At 33.3% G+C, this 12937-nt stretch overlaps 1 protein-coding gene across 10 annotated transcripts in view; it reads right to left on the reverse strand.

Annotated features, from left to right (window-relative positions):
* PPFIA2 (PTPRF interacting protein alpha 2) overlaps positions 1–12937 on the reverse strand; it is a 321457-nt gene that overhangs the window by 75555 nt on the left and 232965 nt on the right. For all 10 annotated transcript variants that reach the window (XM_054080066.1, XM_054080025.1, XM_054080047.1 and 7 more), the window contains one exon: positions 6699–6815. In XM_054080066.1, coding sequence (XP_053936041.1) covers positions 6699–6815 — 117 coding nt within the window. The remainder of the gene's footprint in view (positions 1–6698; positions 6816–12937) is intronic.

Below are 12937 nucleotides of genomic sequence, written 5' to 3' on the forward strand. Positions count from 1 at the left end.
GTGAATGTTTTAGGGCAAGGGTCATGTTTCCTGCTATTTTTTATACACTATGTATTCTGACTGAAAACAGTAAATAGCAAAACAAAATGTTCTTACAGTAATTACAGACACCTCTTTGATGGTTGGTGTTCAATTCTTAACTAAGTCCTTTTTTAAACTAGTGCTCCTGGAGAGGACTCCACATGTCCTGCCTTCACATCTTTTTCTGCTATTCCACTACTCTGCCAGTTAAAAGAAAACATTTTTTAATCTATTCATTCAAAAGGAGTCCATGTGATATAAATTAATAAGTAAGACCTGAAACTGAAAGCTTTGTTCTGCAGTTTTCTACTAAACATACAAATTGAGTAGAAAATCCAAAAATAGTCAAGTCCCAAAATGGAATAGATTCTGATGAATCATTGCTCTGAGGGAGGCTATTTTGTTTATTTAAATTTTATTTCATCTGCCCTCTGAATATTTTAGCCCACCGTGTTTGCTTTCACAAAACACCTTTTACTCCTACTGGATACGATATGTATATTTGCTGTCAATGTTTTAATAGATTTTAGCATTTATAACTACCAGCATTTGATTTATTTATTGAAATATGTTGGTTTATGAGTAAGAAGGAAAAATGTGAAAAATGTGACTCTTAAATAATCTGACTGTAAACTGTTTGAGGTATATTATAAGGCAAAACACTTCCATGTGTTTAATACATGTAAAAAGTAGTTATATACAGCTCTGAGTCCCTTGTACAATGTAGCATTATTTATTCATTTAGGAGAATAAAGTCTTTGTTGCACTAGAACTATTGGACTGTTTTACCTAACCTGGTATATGTTTCTGTTTCCAGGTGCTTAAAACCTTGTGGTTTATTATTCTGTGGGGACAGGAATCGCCATGATGGTAAAAATGCCCTTACCCTGGGTAGTGTGGCATATTTGTATATTTTATATTTATAAAAGTAGGCAAACACACAAAACTAGTTAATGAGTTTTAATGGTGCAGTTATGTATCTTGAAATAAGGAAGATTTCCCTTATTAGCAGGTTATGGGTATGATAGTGACATACGAAATATTAAAAAAAAATAAACAAAGGCAACAAATAGGGACTATTTGCCTTTGTATTTTACTGGTGTTTACAAATTGCAGTTACAAAACTAAGCAATAGATCTTAAAGACAGAAACAGTGATTTCGAAGCAGAAATACTCTGATTTACACTGCACTGAAATGCTTAGCTTTCAGGTCTTCAGTGTAACAGAAACCCATGCTGAAGTGCTTTGTCACGGAGGAACCTGCCTATGCATATGAATATAAGGTGTCTTAGAGGATAAAAATATTCATTACTCAGGCCAACTCCTCTCTGATAAAACTCCATTAACTTCAGAAGAATTATAGCAATGATTTGTTGTATGTTAGAATTAAAAGATGTGGCATGGAACTTAACTGGGGATTATCCTCCAGTATGGGCCATAACAGGCAATGAATTTTGAACCATCAAGGGAAGACACCGTTATAAGCAAAGGTACAAAGATACTTTAATAATGGACAATTATGGTACACAAATATCAGAAAATAAAATGTTTTCCAAAGCAACTGCAGTCCTTCCCGATTTGTATATAAGCATTTCTGAAGACATTCTGTTTTATTGTATAATTAAATTTCAGTGCCTTTTATGGAACCTGAAATAAATACAAATATGAAATAATGACATTATTGGAAAATAAAACTACGACTCACAACTTCTTATTTTTGGTGGTACACCAAGTACTAATTTAAAGGGACACAGTTTACAGCAAGAAATGTCAGCACAATGTGTTTCCTATCAGTGTCTGAAAGTCATTCCTATTTCTTGCTCCAGTTACATATGAAACTCATGATGGTGCATGAGATTGCTAGTTCAAAATGGCAAATAAATGTAGAGACACTGGATTCCTCAAATAACTCATTACTTCATATACTTACAAGGACTTTTATATTGCTTTTTGACAAAAGCCAGTAGGAATCATAATGACAAAACTACATAGGAAACAGTACAATGGGTTATGAGTTAGATGGGTCAATAATTGGATGCTGGTCTCTGGTATGTATGTTTTTCCAATCAAAATATAAACCTTTGTATTATCATCTGTCTGAAAAATAAACTAAGAGCTGATGAAGTGAAGTTCCATAAAAGTACATGTGATTTTATACTGGTAATGTAGAATCTCTCTCTCTCTCTCTCTAGATATGTATATTTTGTTTATAATATGAATAACAAGACTATTCAAAGTGACTTCAAATAGGACAGGAAAAACTGTTTCCAATATAGTTCTACACATGACTAAATAGAATCCTTGCATAGTAATAATCCTTTATATTTGTTTTGATGTATTTTCTCTAAAACATGTCATAGTTTGGAACTGAGAAGAAAAAATGCTCATTTACCTGGATCATTGGAATGCAATAATTTCATTTGCTTTTTCTTACGGACTTAAACAATTAATATGATTTCATTATTTCATGTAAAATAACTACACTCCTACACGGTGATAAGGGCCAGTTCTAGAATTTTGCATATCCTTGGTTTAGTCTACTTATTAACTGTTTCTCATATTTAGTACTTGTCTTTGCTTCATTTGTTTTACCATTGGAATATTTTTGTCTGTTTTCTCTATTTTAAAATTTCTCTTAGCAATCGTACATGAGAATTAGCCATGTAGTTGTCAATGAGAAGAACGTGCCATGCTTTATCGTGTCACAAAACTGCTTTTGTAATCACTTCTGAAGCACTTACTGAATATATTATCACTTTTATTGCAAATTAATATCTTACAGTTGGAAGCCTCAATGCATCAATCAGAGGACAGTTTTCGTGATTACAGAATTTAAAACGATACTCCAGCTGTCCTGTGACACAGAATCATAGAGCAGGCTGTCAACTTCTTGGCACTATAGCCTGCGTAAAATGTAGTTTATTTCTCTTAAAAACCCTTAAAAGTTTCCAGTTCTGGAGACTCCTCCTCTCAGATTGTATTCATTGCTGTCTTCTGAGTCTCTCTACAAGCGTGGGACCCAAAGCTGGATACAAGACTTCAGCCGAAGCCTTATTGTTGCAAAGGAAGGTCCAGAATTATTTTACGTTCTATATGTTCTAGCTCTTCCTAGCTATCCCATCATGGTGTTTACCTTTACGCTGTTGATACATTATATTTTATTTTTATCATGATATTAATCCCCAGATCCATTTCTATACAATTATTACAGCCTCATTTCCTCTATCATTTAGGTGCTATGTTTTTTCATTCCAGCCTTCCAATAGCTTGTATGAATTCTTAAAAGTTATCTATGACGTCTTATCAGGGAGCTTTTCCCATAAAAGAGATAAAGCTTATTCCCTACCTGGGGTTGAGATTCTACCTCTCTCACTGGCAATTCTACCTCTCTCACTGGCAATTTCACCACCCTAGGTAATCTTCAGTGTTCTGAATAATTCTGCTTATTGCTTGTAAGACACCTAATCCATTTAACCTTCCTGGTTTGTGATTTATAGTACAATCTTATCTGAATGGATTGCAAATTTTTCCTAATTAGTCTTCTACCAACCAGATGATATTCTTCTGCTACATCGTCTCATTAACCTTCTAAATTTACTAAATGTTATGAAAATTCATATACTGCCAACCAAATGGTTGAGGTCAAATGCATCTGTGGGCTTCTTTTTTGATTCTTTCTCACTAACGTAGAAATCCACAGGTCAAACACATTCCTGCTTTTACATGAGATACAGACAGGCTTTGACCATCAGCTCCTGAAACATCACTCCAGAGCTGAGAAAACCAAAGATCACTTGCCAACACCAACTGCGCAGACACACTTTAATCTCCAGATTGTATCTTCTGAGCTATGAAGCTTATCATCAAGGACTGATGAGAACACCAACTCTTCTTTTCCCAAGAGCCTCATTATTTTGGGTTTTCTTAGAATAAATAACATCATGCAGTATTGCTGGTTCAATAATTTTAGGCAGCAGATGAACTTGGGTAGTACTTTACTAATACCTTGCACTCATATTTCCCCAGAGGTACATCAGGTGCAGTCAATAGACTCTGATCTTACTGTCAGGATGGGCTCATCTGTTGTCACTCACTCCTGGCAGCTTCAGATGGGAAACCATAAGTGTTAGGAAGATGCGTACATAAGCCAACCCTCTGCAGAATGGTGAGCTCCTTTTATACTCTTTGTGCCATCACAGAACCTCACACCTGTCCAGCTTATTTCCTTTAACATGCCTATATTGTTTTGTTTCATTTTAAATCAAGATAATTACATACTGAAAACCCTAATACAACAGATGTTTTACAAAGTTTGGAATTTCATGAAGTCATAATTAAAACCATTCATTCTTTCTCTTCTTATAATTTTTTAGAATTTTTCTTTTTTTTCTGTTTTACCATTATTTTCTTATGAGATGTTTCATTAATATGTGATAAGTCTCCAGTTATGATTACATTAATAAGATTTCTATTTATTAAAGATTAACTAGTTTGATTTTCCTTACTGCTCATTTTTTTTGAAATTGCTATATACAGAGCCATTGCTTTACAGAAAACAATTTACAGTACAGTAGAACAATTTCCTTTTGAACAAGATGTTTTTGTTTTATCTTGTAAAAAACATATACATAAACTACTTTCTGAAAAATGTATAAACTCTTGTTTTAATGTTCTTTGATTTTCAGGTTCTGGAGGGTTTTTCACCATGAACTTTCCCATGATAGTATCAGTATAGATAAACAGGCTAATGCAATTTTGGTCATGTTGTTTTAATTATTGGCATGACACTAACTTTTCAGTCTCTGACATCATCTCATTTTTCTAAGACTTTTTGAAAAAGAAAATGAATGGTCCAGCATAGTTCTTGGACTGTTCTTTCTATCCTTTTTAGAGGAAGTAGCCTATAAAAATATAACAACTTCCTTTAGTACCTATTCTAAGCATTGAAGTATACATATTATTTCAGTGTTGCTGGTGAAATATAGTCGGATTATGGTTTGTTTCCTCCAAGAGTATAGTAGTCATATAGTCCCAACACTACAAATGATCTTGAATCTACATTGACATTTTTTTCCTAAATGCACAAAAAATTATACCAGCTTCAGAACAGATGGTAAACTTTGACCTGCCTAAATCTCAGAAAACAGCCTAGTCTTCACATTTGCCACGCTAGCCATGCTGGTTAAGTCTTTCTGTGGGTAACTTTGACTTGAACAATCCTCTAATTGCCTATACCAGTTTAGGACTACCTGTTCTGGGAAACCAGGCAAATTTTACTTCAATATCTGTGTAGATTTTACCATGCCTGTATGTCCTGGAAAGATAGGCAAGATTAATATGGTGACTTCCTTTTAAAAATTAAGTTTTACCTATATAGTTTCTGTGACATCAGCCAAGAAGTGGAAACCTAAAGGGTAGGATCTATGCAGATTGACTGAAATGGCATGTTGATCACCTGTATCATAGGAGGGTGCAAACCACTACCTCATGGCTCATTGTTCTTCATCCTTACTGCTGAAGTTGAAGGAATGTTTTCTAAATTGATGACGACTCTGGGTTTACACTGAAGTATTTTATGAAGTGCTTCACAAAATACGGAGAAATTGATGGTGAGCAGTAAGGTAACTAAAGAAAGTAGAAAATAGGGGTTTTCAGCTAAGCAATGTGGTTGCATTTAAAAGGACAAGTGAGTGGGTTGTTCATTATTTGAACAAAATTTCACAGGTGTGTCAAAGAGTAAGATTTTGCAAGGACAGGGAAAGTATCTGAACCATATTTATTGTACGGTTTTAAATCACAAAGATTACTCAAAAAATATGCGTATCTAAAATAAACTGCAAAACGTAAAATTAATGCTTGTAGTGCAAGTGCACCCTTGTAAATTGGATTGTCTATAAAATAAATAATGATGAATGTTATTTTTTGTAAGTATGATTTATGTGACTGTTCATCACATGCTATTAGAAAAAAATGCATAATTAGAGATCCAATTAGCAGCTGTACTCATTTCAGCTGTCTGTCTAATGTTATGTTATGCTTGCACTTTAATTCAATATCTGTGAAGCAAGAGGGGAATATATGCAACTTTGTTTTTATCAATGCAGAAAACTAAGGCTTAGAAGAAAACCTTGTTTATAAACCAGATATTCTCTACATTTTTTTCTCTTTCAGCCTTAAGCAGCAAATATCCTAAATTCTATATACCTACTTTTTAGTGAAAGAGTGCTAAGTAAAATATTTTTCACTTTTCTCTATGTGAACATTGACGTGAAGTATCTATAGGTAGCACAAAGGAAAACTATGTTTTTTAATTTTTAGGTCTCTGTCTTCCCCTTATGGACTATTTTGGCAATTTTTGTATGTATACCTTTTCGCATGGACATGTCACTGCACCTTTCTCTTCTGTATGCGATGTACAGAGGATCACTGTAGCATTATGCAAAAAATTGCGAGACAAGTTGGTAATAAGCTGTGGTCCAACTCAATGCCATATCAAAAAGCAAGGCTGTGCCTATTTGCATTTCCTTTCCATTTAATCAAACTCATTTTTTGAAACTAGGTTCAGTAGGCACACAATATTCTAAAGGGAATTCCCATAACATTGATATTACAAAAATCTTACTCCTGATTATTTCTCACATTGATTGCATGATCCAATGAAAATTAACATTTTATACCTTTTCATGAACCTTTTGCCCTGGCTCCATTCCTTCCATATGCTCTGATTCAGCAGGCCCTTCACCAGCTGCCATTTTCCTTTGAATGTGTGCATTTTGTTCACGCAAAGCTACAATCTGCAAAAGAGAGAAAATAAGTGGTCAATACACATAAGAAACCCTAAAACTGCTGAGCAGACAATTTGTGAAATTTATTAACGTTTTGATCCCTTATCAGCCGTTTGTAATATTTACAAAATTATCTCTATTCATGCAGAAAGGTTTGAAAAAACAAACATACATATGAATAATGACTAACGACAAAGGACTACACAGCAAAGGAACCTATAAATGACAGGATAGTCAACATTATCTTCTATCCTTACTTTGCCCTAGGGTATCTTTGTTTTCTAAGCTAGAAAGGTGAAAGAAATGTTAGGCATTGATTGTGTAACATTGCAAGACCAAAACTTGTGCATTTGTATACAATGGAGGCCAAACGACATTATTGGAAAACAGTGCCAAAAAGCTATGAATCAAAACCAAGTAATTTAAAATGAAGTGTTAGCTTTCTGTCAACTTCTCATCTGTTAGTAACTCAAACATACACTTTAAATGGTTTTTTTTGTTAAGATAAGCATGTACATTAAAGTTCTCTACTGTGGTATTCATCTGCTGCTTAGTGCATATACAAGTAGGTTTTATTATATTAAAAATACTATTTTATCTATTGGTAGTGGTATAATACAATATATTTGATATTAAAAGTCCCATGCAGCTACTGGAAAATAAGTTGCTCTATCTGACTTTGTAGCTTATTCTCAGACAATATATAAAATGGAAAGATTAGGAACCTAAAAGATTTCTGTATGATATAATACAATAAGTCGGAACATCTGTCTAATTTAAAACTTATTTATTTTGGTAAATTTCACAGTTAGATCTCTGTGTACCATTCTGCTTTCATAAGCACATACAATGAATTATTTGCTGAATGGACATCACTGTGTATTAAACATGGTAGAACACTGGTAGAATGTATAGGTGCCATTTTTCGAAAGCTGGTGTAAATTTAAAGGCTTCTATCACTGCATTGTGTCTTCATAAATCCTGAGTCAGAAACACTCTAAAACACTGTCCTGTCTTAGAGTACAAAAGCATTGGAGAGGCTGGAAAATTTAAGGCTGTACTACCTGGTAAGCATGTACAGTAGCCATGATTTTGTGGGGGAATTAATTTTTAATTTATTTTACATTAAAAAATATTTAATTTCATCTAAATAATCTAATTTGGAAAAAAATTTTTTCAAATGTGTTATTTTAACTTGAGTTTGAGGTCTGATTGCACAAACCATTTGAATCAGCTCTGACCAGCATTTGAGATCTTAGGGACACAATACTTAAAAAATTCTTCCTTTATATAGATGTTGAAAACTGTTGTGATATGAGGCTGATTTACTGCTCACTAAAATCCAGGTTACAGCCCTTGTAGTACTTGTGTGACTCCCACTGAGTGCCAAGACCGAGACTTGAGGGCAACACGTCACCCAAAGCAATTATAGGAAAATGTAAAAGAATAGAAATTAAAACTGTCTGAGACAATCTCAATGTTTTTGAGTTGTACAAATACATTGAGCTTTAAATAAGAAAATTGGGTCTGTCTTAAATAAGAGAAAAAGGCTTTTGTAATCCATTAGCATAGATTAGGTTTGTATACTTTAATCAGCAATTTCATAAAATTTATTTCTCAACAACTAAATGCCTTTTTTTTTTCTTTGCAGTTCAAATGGTTCTCAGATCTCAAACAAAGAAATTATAGTTTCCACCAAGCAAAACTGGCCAGCAATTAGTGCCAAAAAGTGACTCTTCAGGTAGATTAAGGGAGATACTTCAATGTATACATTAGGAAATTATGGCTGATGGAGAATAATTATCCATAATTGAAAAAAAAACACCCCACACACAGAATCACAGGATATGTAAACTGACAGCAAACCATAGATCTGGATTTTCATATGCTAATCTTTCACTGATCCATTTAAACGCAAACTCCCCTATGACTTCATTATGAATTGTCACCTATGTCTAATACAAATCCTTAATTGACCTTTACCTCAAGAAGAATTTTATATGAACACTACTGCAAAATTTTGTACTTTCATCATATAGTCCACAATGTTTTGAGTATTTTTTAGTCTCTGCTGCTCTTTAGATACCCTAGGATCATCACTTTCCAAGTAAATAAATAAATTAATATTAATAGAATTAAATGATCCCTTCAAAGTGAAAGGCACATAAAAGAATATAATATTGCGTGTCATTATTTTGAGGGATTTTCTTGTTTGTCTTAAGATTTGGGAACAATTTCTTTGCCAAAACTCATCACTGTCAAAGCTTATTGTTTCAATGATTTTATTACTGTAATGAATGCAGAGTAACTATATATAGGGACAACATGAAGTTTGAAGTCTGGCACATCTTAAAAGGTTCAGATCTAGGGTAGTTGTAAGATAACAGGTCTAAGTTGTGAAGAAGCACACAGCTAACTTGCTTGCATATTGTATAAATGAATACGTTAAGGCTGAATTAATGCCCATAAGGAAGCATGGAAACACCTGTGTCTTACAAATAAACCTAAGTTTTGACTTTTTGGTTTGTTGAGATAAAAATTTTTAATTGCTAACACGCTCCTGTTTATTACTTATTATTTCTTATTTAATTTGTACTTTCAGTACATGAAAATTATTTTCAAATATGCTAATTTGATCACTGTACAATTTCTGTATCTTTCTACGCAGGTAGCCAAAACATGTCTGAATGGCTTATGATGGTGAAATACATGAAGGTGAAGACACAGATGTCTAAATTTTTTCCTACGTAGCCTCTGAATCTTCTTAACATTTGAATGATCATTACAACAGCAGACAGTGATAATTGCACAGATTTAGGTAAGAAATTGGTTGTTCAATAGAGAAAAAAAGTAATATTGCTTTTGAGAAATATTTATTTCTTGTATTGATGCTCTTATGTTTATGATATACTACTTAACATATCTAGCACAAAACATGTCTACAGACAGCTTTCCAAGTACGCTCATGGTATTTAACCCTCTAATTGATGTAATTCTTAATGGCTTTCATGCTTATATGTGTCTTTTGAAAAAGTAAAGGGTAATGTTCTTTAGGATGGAGTCACATCTTCCAAATCTAAAACAAAATCCAAACCATTAAAAGATAATAGAAAATAAAACTGCATGAATAGCATCATTATGTTTACCATTGTCGTACCCAAACTGGACAATCAACTAAAATGTTCAAGTCCAAATAATACCTGCTAAAATTTGAGCAAATATATCACATATCTTTTTCTTATCAACTTCTGATTGTGGACCTCAGATGATTAGATTTCTTTTCTACATTGCTATCACGGAAATTATTTTCCTATTTAGCACAGCTGTCAAGATTTTACCTTGGCCACAGCAACACAGTTCAATGTGACTTTAATCTGAAGTGAGTGTAAAATTGCAGAGATGCCAGTCTCTCCGTAGTTAAACCTAAAGATAGCTTCCTGTCACAAGTCTAAATGTGGCTCCTCGCTAACTTTGCCAAGCTCAGTCAGCTCAACTGAAAAGATGTTTTTTGATTGAGAAAACTGAAACAATGGTTGTGAATATAAGAAGATTAAAATATAGAATATTACTTTCCTAGATGTAACTTTCTAATTTTTATGGCTTAAGCCCACAAAAATACCCTATAACCTAAAGAAACATTCCTTTAGCTTGTTCTCTTCTCACAGGCATGTTGATCTTCAACGTTCTCAATTTTGTAGTCAGTTTTTGTGACTGACAAGGGACAATTTTATAACTTAAACTTTTAAGAACTTCTGTATATTGAAATTCTGTTTTCTGAATTTCAAGGGTACACAGAAACAAGAAGCGGAATTTGTAAAGCCTCATTCTGAAATAATAATTCTGAACATAATCTTACACAACTTATAGATTTTTGTCTCAGCACTAAAATGTAATTAACTTTCCTAAAGCCCAGCTTTCTGAATTACAGTTTTGGTAAATATCCTTATTATATTACCAATACAAATTCCCTCCAAAATCTTAGTAGGATTTGTGTACATTATTTACAGACATCAGTGAATCTTATCTTTTTGATAAAGTTAGGATTCAAGAATTCTGATTCAAAATTACAAATGGTCTTCATTTCCATAAGTGACTAAATCTAAATTTCAAGCCAGTACACCTGAAAATAATGGTCTGAATTCAGGTGTTTAGAGAATATTCATTTCAAATATGGAAATACACCATACAACAGGATATAAATATGTAAACCAAAACTGATGTGAAGAAGTTATAGAATGTGTGTTATAGATGATGCTATAGAACCACACCCGTCACCCATGCTTGTGAAAAAGGATAATGTAATAAAAGAAAATAGTTCCATAATGAATAAAGATTACATAAGACTATAAATCAGTAAGCAATAGCATAAATTCCATCTATTGGCAAAAAAAAATATGATTACTGTCTGTAGCTGTACATTAAGACACACAAATGAAAGAAAGAAAAGATTCACATCATAGTGGCAAAAACTACCAAGCTGTGAAATATAACCAAAAAGCAGAGGAAAAATCAGCACGCAAAAAAATGGTAGTTTGAACACGCTCATTGGACAAAATAAAAATAAAGTAGAACAGACAAACTATTCATGAAGATACAGTGGATTTGTTCATGCTGATAAATATCTCACAAGACATAAAATGAGGCCAGAAAAGGCATTTCCAACTACATATTTACTTATGACATTTTACAATATAATAATTAATTTAGAATTATTTGAGAGGTGTGAAGTTAGAATCCATTTCTAAATATACAAAATTCTGAATGGCTGGGTACCTGTGCTGCTAAAAACTTAACCAGTTCTCTACTTCCAATTTTTTGAGTGGCCATTTGTTATCTCATTATAGTTTCAGGCTACGGATAATAAACTCTATTATGAATACATAATATATGTACCTATAATAGCAATGAAAAGGAAGTACCAATTTGTTAAACTTGTTTATTAACAGTTGTCTACTCTAGATCCATTTTTTTACTATGCACTTGTTGGCAAGTTCAGTATAATGCTATTCAAAAATCTGCCTTACATTTACAGAATTTCAGTCCTGTCTCTACTCTTGATAAACACATCTCAAGTACCTGTGGGGAAGCTTTTATCAGATTTCCTAGAAGCAGAAACTGGCTTACTACTAGATTTTCCATCAAAGAACCAGCATTCTTCAACTCCTTCTGGATTTGTTTAGAGAGATGTATGATGTTTTTGGCTGCTTTTTGCCCTGTGTTTTGGTCTTTTTAATGTATGCGTGTTGACGGAAAGATGACTGCTGCTTTGCAACCAGACATATAAGTATAAGCCTGAATTAATTCATATTCTTGATCAAATTACTTTAAATCCAACAAGAGATCAGCACATAACTTACAGAAAATCAAGAAACTCATCAGATATCGTTTAGATATATGATATAAATATGAACAAAAATATTTCCCTGTTCATATATTAGGTAAAAATCCCTCTAGGTTGATGGAAAGGTAGTAAATGAATTCCTTTTTCTGTTATGAAACATGATGATATTTGGTCTATAAATAGGGCTGACAACTTCAGGAAGGAAGAATAATAACTCTAGACAGGAAAAATGATTTTGTAGTTGAAGCTGAGAGAGGCTCGGGGTTTGGAAGTCTGAGATGAATGCTGGTGTTACTACCTGATAAGATTTTGAATAAATCAAGTAATATAGACTAGTTAGGGACCAGACAAAATAGCACGCTCACCGCTAGGCTTTCTCTGTTAGTGTTCTGAGATCCTCAAGGAGAAGCTGTTGTTACTATCAGTGTATATCATGTACTGTAAATTACAGGGATAGTATTGTGGGTACTTTTGCTAAACATAACAATTTCCTTTACTTGACATCTTCGCTCCCAAGATCCTGTTCCCAGTGCTGCTGTTCTGTAAAAAGTGAGTTCTTCATATCTGACCCCAGTACAGAGCATAGTCTACTTAGAGCATGAATGCTAAATTTCAGCCTCTGGCATTCTGTACCAGCCAGTGACCTCAGGTAGAATTACAATAACTGAACTAAAAATCTTGAACTTATCTGGCTAGCACAGAGCAGGATAACTGAAAAGATAAAATGTTGAATGCTTAGATTAAAGTGGTTATCTGACTCCTTCTATGAATGTTGGAGAGAGAAACATCA

This window comes from Cuculus canorus, chromosome 1, assembly GCF_017976375.1.
Source record: "Cuculus canorus isolate bCucCan1 chromosome 1, bCucCan1.pri, whole genome shotgun sequence".
Lineage (NCBI taxonomy): Eukaryota > Metazoa > Chordata > Aves > Cuculiformes > Cuculidae > Cuculus > Cuculus canorus.